General features: G+C 40.0%; 1 protein-coding gene across 1 annotated transcript; it reads right to left on the bottom strand.

The window, feature by feature from the left end:
• Positions 1-627: 627 nt before the first annotated feature.
• On the bottom strand, positions 628-7,954 carry cibar1 (CBY1 interacting BAR domain containing 1). Its single transcript, XM_071522015.1, has 9 exons — positions 7,801-7,954; positions 6,242-6,476; positions 5,682-5,750; positions 4,705-4,806; positions 4,409-4,414; positions 3,814-3,918; positions 3,406-3,519; positions 1,953-2,084; positions 628-1,106 (listed from the first exon to the last, which is right to left on the bottom strand). Exons 1-9 carry the CDS (start codon positions 7,830-7,832, stop codon positions 1,008-1,010), a joined length of 894 nt encoding a protein of 297 aa, XP_071378116.1. The 5' UTR covers positions 7,833-7,954; the 3' UTR covers positions 628-1,007.
• Positions 7,955-8,394: the final 440 nt, after the last annotated feature.

Below are 8,394 nucleotides of genomic sequence, written 5' to 3'. Positions count from 1 at the left end.
GGAAAAATGAAAATTGTGTTGTTGAGTGTACAATTGTTGTGCATGAATTCCACTTGTGCATGTGCGTGTAAATATGAGCATAGTTTTGTGAGTTGGAGAGATAATGATATAGAAGGTATATGTATGTGTGTGTGTGTGTGTGTGAGAAAGGCCAGGGGCACAACAGGAGTCATCATGACATGGGCAGCCTAGGAATGATAAATGTGTTGAGTGACTCATGCAAGATAGACTGTGGCAGTGGGGCAGCAGCCTTTACTGTGACATACCACACACACACACATACATTTTCATAGAGTGCCATATGCACACATATGCACAATCATGTTTCCATGCACACACACACACACACACCCCCAGACAAACACATTCACATAGTATGTGGTGCAGAACGTTCCCAGTTTCATTTGTACCACTGTTGCATGACTGTGGAAGAGATGAGTCACTTTCAACTGCAATCGTCACGTAACTACTGTCACTTAGACTGATTCACACAGGGAACAATTTCTAAAATAATAATCAACCTCTTGGCTGACGGTTTTATGCAAAGTGACTGAGGGTACAGTGTATGCATTTTATTATGGAATAGCATGGGACTGGAACATTGGAAAACATAATAATCATGTCAGACATATTTTTCAAATTAAATGGAATGCCTTTATTCATGAATACAGCTGGCCATAGCGCAATAAACTGCACTGGTAATTCCAACACTGCTAAAGATAATACACTTTTGGCATTGTGTGTAATATAAAAATATAAGACAACAATTTGCTGGCATTTCAGAGGCAAATTGTGAAAGACAACACGATCCCTCACAAAGCATCACACATCTTCTATCGTAAATTTCCGCTACAATACTGCTCAGACCACCTATGAGGTGACTTTGACACTGACACTTTTTGACAAGAGTATAAAACGACCATTACACCATTTCATGTTCTCAAAGATTACATCATGTACATGTCTTTTTTATTCCACACAGACAAAAACAGTTAAGACAAGAAAGTTTAATTTTCATCGTCTGTGACTTCCTCCTCGTCCTCCTCATCTTCCTCCTCCTCCGAATCATCTTCATCCTCTTCATCCTCCTCCTCCTCTCTTCTTCTCTGTTGACTGCTAGTCCTTTGTTGCTATGACAACAAATAAACAATCACTATGCAACTAGAAACACTTGTCAGGTATAAAGTCATGCAAGCGCAATCCTTGCTTCCTCAGAATCTCTAAAGTTTCCCCTAGGCCCTCCTCTCCTTGTCAGTTTGCAGTGGATGACAGGGATGAGGTCGCTCCCTTTTAACCCTCTACACCAACTAGTTTAAAAAACAGACAAGGAGCGTAGATGAGACAAATCTAGGAGGAAACCATTTAAATCCCCCTCAATTACCCTATCAGACCCACAGAAGACAGGAACACACAGTATGAATGAAGAAAGGAATTCAAAAGCGTCTCTCTCCAGGGTTTGGTGTTGCTGGCACACAGTTTATCACAGATATCAAATGCTACTCCTCTTTTACTGAAAAAAAATGATGATTAGCTGTTCATTTTAGAAGGTGATGTTATCAAGTCACAAGTTGGTGCAGCGTCACTGTCAAAATGTTTGAGTATAATTGTGAATGTGGGGGGAAATGCATGAGGTTACTGACATGCGATGACATTATGTCTGGAAAATCAGGCTGAAAAATGATCAGGGTGATACTGCGCACATGCATTGGCACAACTGACAAGTAAATATTATTGAGGACCTGCTTCCACTGGTATGCGGAAGACTACCAAAAAGGAAGTAGGGAATTTTTATTCCATCAGCATACTGGAACTTATCCATGAAGAACCAATTATCAAAGTGGAAGATACAAAGGCAAGACACAACAGAAACTTGGCCAAAGAAGAAGCCCCAGGGAAGTATTCTTGTTTTTTTTTTTTATCAGAAAACAAAAGTCAGTCTTAAGCATCAGCACACTGTATCTTACCTGGAAGGTCCCTGATGTACTCAGGGAGGACCCGGTCCGATCAAGGGAGGTTTTGGAATTAGCTCGTACTATGTCTAAGCGTGACTGGTAGTCAGGGGGGTGCAGCAGGCTCCTGAACACCTGCCAAAGACAGTAGGAGGCGCTATACTCTTCCATACAGAAAAGCCTATAACCCCAGAGCTACGGGAGAATGGGAGCAAGGCCCACATAAACACATGGGTTGTGGGTTTTTTTTGTTTAGTGGTCAGTGTTGAATGAGTATGGAGTGTGTGGGAACCTGAAATCTTGCTACTTTCACTTAATACAGTTAATACACAGATACAGCAAAAATGACTCTGAATCAAACTGACAGACTATAAAGTGTACACATAAAATTTCCCATTTGGACAGAGATTACGAGTGCACATCTTACTCAACATATATAGATAGATATTTACAGTATATCATATCCATACAACTATATAAAAGCTGGACTCTAAGGAGCACGCAACCAGGATATAATCTGCAAGCACAAACAATGACTGCACTGGCAATGTAATTTGATCACACAAAAACAAAACAAGTCTGAAAGTATGCGTCTGAAACCACTGCAAACTGCCATTTAGGCTGTGTCGCAGGTTCTGTAGTGTAGAAAATGCATTCCGCAGGGCTCTTGATCAGGATTATCTTCATGCCTGTCATTTGTGCCTTTTTCAGATGATTCAATCTCCCGTGCTTTGTGTTATGAGTCATTGAAAAACAGCCATGTCCGGGTGAGGAGTTTCACTTCAATATGAATGGAAGGGAGATGATTCAGTGCAAAAACACACAGATGAGATGGCAAGGGGAGGAGGAAAATAGCACAAGGCCATCTGCAGGAGGAACCTCATTCACTGAATATCATTGAGCCTTTGTTTTGTCACTACAGTCAATGTCTCTTAAAATAGATAAGGCACATCTCTCACCCCACTATAAGCAGAAGAAACTGGCTACTGCAGATGGCCAAAGAGGCAGCGTGACTCTGCACTCTGCAGTATTCACCGCAACTTGCTTCAAAGTTACCACATCAATTGAAGGGTGTGGGCAGTAGTATGTGTGAGCAATGATTCGATGAGTAATGGGTGCACAAGACCATGATACCTTGGGCTGGGTTAACTATAACCTTTTGCGTCAGCCAAAGGTCGACACACAGTTAAGATTCTGATCAGTTTTTAGCCCCAGCTACACTGTCCCATATAAATATACAGAATTAGAGTGGAAAAAAACTGTCAGCAGTAATCTCAGAGGCTTTGTCAGTACAGCCTGATGAAAATGTAGTTGGAAGGGATTGACAACTGGTCCTTAATTAGGCCCGATTCAAGATTATGAGACTACTATGCACAAACACACTAATGCTAGCATGCCATCATACCTATTACCTCCTGGACCATAGCTAGCCTGAAGCAAGTCAGCTGCAGCCTACCTCCAGGTCTTCCTCCTCGTCCACACTTTGAATGCTCTGGTAGGCTGCGGTGTACACCTCTAAAGCCTTGGCGTGGAACGACATCTCCACCGTCACAAATTCACCAAAGATCTTCTGTAAGGGGGAAGGCAAGGGCAATATTTCAGTTCTCTATTAATTCAAAAGGTTTTCGTAATGTTTAAACGCTGTATGTAGCAATTTATGCTCTGTGGCCACGTCTTTTTCCTTTCAGTTCAAGACATGGAAAGGTGTGTTGATGTCACAAAACTAGTTTCAAATAACTGAGAGAGGATTAGAAGTAGCAGGTAGGAATCAAAAACAAACACCCTCAAAAGCTTCACTGTCACCCACTGCTTCAACAAAGTTGTATTTTTCACTCAACAAAACTCCTGGCTAAGAGCAGCAGACCTTGATGTCTCGGATCTTCTGCTTCTCAAACTCGTCTATGGTCTCCTCCAGCTGCCTGGTGGTGCGCGTGGCATCCATGGTGGCTCTCTGGAGCTCACTTTCAGCCTGTGGGAAACATAAGAATATACAACATACTAGACTAAAACACACTACAAGTTATGGCTAAACTTAAAAAAAAAAAGCATCAATGCGTCACAACGCACCACTATGAATATAGAACAGCATCCATTTGTGATCATTCATTTAATAAATTACAAACAGACCACTTTCAAACCTGAATTAACTTCTTCCTGGCCCTTCTGCTCAAAAATGAAAATAAGGAACGGAACAAAATGACTCGCCTGAATTTGATAACCAAGCACACAAAAATAGAAAATAATCAAATCAGACCATGGCCAAAATATAAGTCCTTATAATGCATTGAATCTTTCTCAACAGCACTGGAATAGAATTTAATTGCTGTTGCTTTTGGAATTGTTAGAACCCCATTTCAGGGTAATTGTGAAATATTTGTAATGTGGGAGAAATGATTGCTGCGCTGTGGCCATACATCACCAGTAATGAGATGCCCTTACAGACTGTCTGAGAGACCCACCTGGGACTGAAGGCTCGGTCAAGGAAGCACCATAAAAATCTTAGCCTGCTGCCCATGTTCATTTTGGTTCTGCAAGGGGAACCTGAACTACACATTGCAATGGCTTACAAACTTACAGCATTTGAGATAGTCATTTCTAATTTACAGCACTACAAAAGTGACTATGTTATACTAATCACTTGACCAGTGCATGGCAATATAGGGGGAATTTCTAACAGTAAAAGGTTTGCTATATAGAAAAAAGTCTATTTGATGTTGGGACATATGAGGATAGAAGAGAAGTCAGGTAAGGATACAATGATTTGCCTATCTGAGGGGTTTCTCTGTCTGGTCCTCTCAAGCTGAGCCATCTGTTTGGCCTCTCTGTCTCTGGCACTCTGAGTGGTTTTCAGATCGTCCTGCATGGATGCACAAGCAGACAAGGACACAATTGTTATAACAACAATTAATAATAATCAATGATTTATAACTTGTGTTAATTCTTTCAACTACTAGGGAAATAAATCTAGAGAGCTTACTTTGCTAACAAAGTTTACACTTTCTGTAGGGCTGGGTATCGCCACTGATTTCCCGAATCGATTCGATTCCGATTCACAAGGTCCCGATTCGATTTCCGATTTGATTTGATTCGATTCAATATCGATTCGGTTAGGAATATTTCAGTTACAATATCAATTTTGCTTGGATATGAAAGAGATTCTCAGAGAACTAATGCTGTAAATTGGAACCCTCTAACCTGGTGCATTATTAAAAATATTAATGTTTACATTAAGAATTGACCCCAAAGCAGTTATATTAATATACTTTTTATTTAACATGACCAACACACTACAGCAGTTAACACAATATAGTGCAAGTTGTGCAACTCTACAGACTCTACAGGCATATATTGGGCATATATTAAAAGATCGATCCCGGGATTTTATGAATTGATATCGGATCATTCAAATGAAGATAGATTTGAATCGGAAAAACGATTTTTTAAATCCAGCCCTAACTTTCAGGGCTGCTCATATAGTAAATCAAGCATTCCTCAACTAGTTCAAATATATAAAACCTTTAACAATATCTTTTTACACAGGTCTAAGCACAATGCTGGGAAGGGTAGATAGATGCGGACAAGACGATGACAAAAAGAATGGTTAATGGGGCAGTGGGATATTGTCAATAAATCAATGCTGCCCTCAAGTGGACATTCAGTGGTACTGACAGTCAGTGTAATTACATTCCACAGGCTTCTACTCTGACACTTTTCGTGTTGTAGTCCACTTACCCTTTTGCGTTTCACTACAGCCCCATAGCTCTTTAAAGGCTCTATGACTTTGGCTTCAAGTCTCTCCACCTGTAAAATAGATCAATTCAGGTTAGGTTGTGTCTATGACTGCCCAGTGTTTCCCTGCATTCAGTTCAGCAGTTACTGTAAATCCTAGGAAAACTGTGATCATTATAAATAATCATCTTGAATAATTATCGGTCGCCAGAGAGCAAAATGGAAGGCCAAAAATGTGTCTTTATAGAAGTCTATTGACAGGGACTATCTGTGGAACTGCAACTTCCCCCTGGAACTGGAAACAGGACACAGGCCCAGTTCAGAACTGAACTCCAAAACCTTTTCTCTAATGCTACACATTCAATTCTAGTAGAAAAATGGAAATAATATCTAAAATTTGACAAAAACAATTCCAGTGGACAAGTTTATTGTAAAACGATGACACTTTCACTTGATTGGGTTTCTTGGCTTGGCAATTCTGTTACAATCACCAATGGATGTAGACTGTTACCAAGGAAATAAACTTATGATCCAAATGAAACCAGCAGTAACATTAGTATTACCTCAGCTTGACGGTAGTCTTGAACCTTGGCCAACTGGTCGGCAAACTGTTTCATGCCCCTCTTCAGGTTTGGCGTTTCAGTGTCTGCGTACAGGCTGATTTCCCTAACCAGCAGGTCAGCCTTGTCCCGCAACCTGGCTGTTTTACGGACGTAGCCGGCAAACAGTTGGCACATCTTTCCAAAGTGTTTCTCCACGTTGGTGATGTTTTCCTGGATCTGTCTTGTTTGGTTGTCCCTGGTGGAGGTGGAGGGCAACATTAGAGAGCAATAATCAAGTTCTAGTTTAACTGAAGGTAGAGGAACACTTTCTGCATTTTCTTGATGGAAAACAATGGACCTCAGAGGGAATTATCAATAATAATATATTGTATAATATTATATAATACAAGAAATAAACTCTTGTGGAAATCATTTTTATAGCCACATCTTTGTGTAGCTAGGCAATGATTTGAAAGTAACCAAAACATTTGCAGTGGATGTTGTGTTTTTACAATTCTATCATAAACTCCTTTGCTTTAACATTGTTTGGATGACAGACACTAACTCTGAAGAAATGTCTTCAATTAGTAACTATTACTGTTAGCTACCATAACTTAAAAGATAAGTGTGTCAAGCCAGATCTAGGCCTTTGCTGATAATAAGACCAGAGGAAAAGTGATTTGTCCTTCAAAATAACTGTGTAATAATAAGAATAATCAAGTATTAGGGTATACATAGCAAACAGTCAGTCAGAACAAGCTGCCAGTGATATGCCTTGTGCTTGTCATATAATTTACGTGAGGCTTTTTGCAGTCCTGTATGTATGTAGTCTAATTTATGTTAATCTTGCATTATAGGCCTATAAGGACCCCAGAATTGGGCTCCTATTCTACAGCCTTTAGGATAGAATAGTGCCACTGGAATGGGTTTAAAGTAGAGTTTTATAAAATCATAGACACCCTTCCAAGTTGTCTGGCGGCTTGAGATTGATATCTTCTGGTAATTAAGAATTTCTTTGTATATTTATGGCAGCCTTGGGTATATAACATCTTGCATAGGCCTAAAAGTCTATAAATATATGCTGTGAAAAGGACATTTTATTTTGAAAAAAACAAAAAACAAAAAAACGAAAACAAATGCCAATTGCCCTTCATTTACGCCAGATTAATTCTTAATAGCATTCTTTATTTTCACTTTTATATCTGTAAACTACTTGAACATAAAGGTTTGATTTACAGGGTTATGATCAGAAGTCCTGATTGTCATTCTAGCTGGATTGTCACCGTAGACTTGTCAGTGTGAGGATAAATGTGGCTATAATGTTCCACTAAAGCTGTCTTTCCCATACGTTAGTAGCTAGCTAGCTAGCTACAACAAAGGTAGCCAGATACATTTAACTAATAGATAGCACGACGAATAACTGATTTTATATGGCAAGCTTGGCAATCATTTATGTTTCCTCCCTGCTTTTGCCAGGTTATTTTAGTTAACGTTAGCGAGCTAACCTTGGCGTTAGCTAACATTAACGCTAGCTAGGTAGTTAGCTAACGCTTTGATTTGCAACAGTGAGTATCTCTTACCTAGCTCTTGCATCCGGAGTACGACTCATCATGGCACAGAGAAAGACAGCCTGATAAAAACAATGTATTCCACAAGGCAGGTACTGAAAGTTAGTCTGTGGTCAAGTACAACAGCTCGTTGCGGTCGCTATGCTTTTTTCCCCCTGCTAGGCTAGCACGCCAGTCTGCCGTTTCCATGGAGTTTCCCAGCATTTCCGCTCTAAGAATGCATGCTGGGAAATTGAGGCATTTGGTCTCCCAACCATAGAAGTAAAACAGTTTTTTCTCTGTGCCCCCGGCTTCCTCTGTCTTTGTACTCCACACGCTCTGGTTCTTTAGCACCACTCTTATATAAATTATTTGATTAATCATATTGTTGGCTACTGAGCCCGGTTTAATATTGGATGCATCGACAGATGGTCATATAAGTAAACAAACTTATGTAGCAACTATATCAACTCCAGTCGAGCTAACACCAGAATATAGCTACAATGCAAAATCTTAATCACTACTCAGGGCAATAACGGGATGTTAGCCTAAATATCAAAACAACATTTTGATACATCATCTCCAGGGGTTCTCTCTATGGTTTCTCCCAATGAGGGTGCTGGGCAG

Source organism: Centroberyx affinis, unplaced genomic scaffold (genome assembly GCF_046629955.1).
Source record: "Centroberyx affinis isolate AG114_WGS23_722 - 3 ecotype Tasmania unplaced genomic scaffold, CSIRO-AGI_Caff_v1 ptg000949l_1, whole genome shotgun sequence".
Classification (NCBI taxonomy): domain Eukaryota; kingdom Metazoa; phylum Chordata; class Actinopteri; order Beryciformes; family Berycidae; genus Centroberyx; species Centroberyx affinis.
Note: the sequence above shows the minus strand (reverse complement) of the source record. Positions and strands in the feature narration are given on the sequence as shown.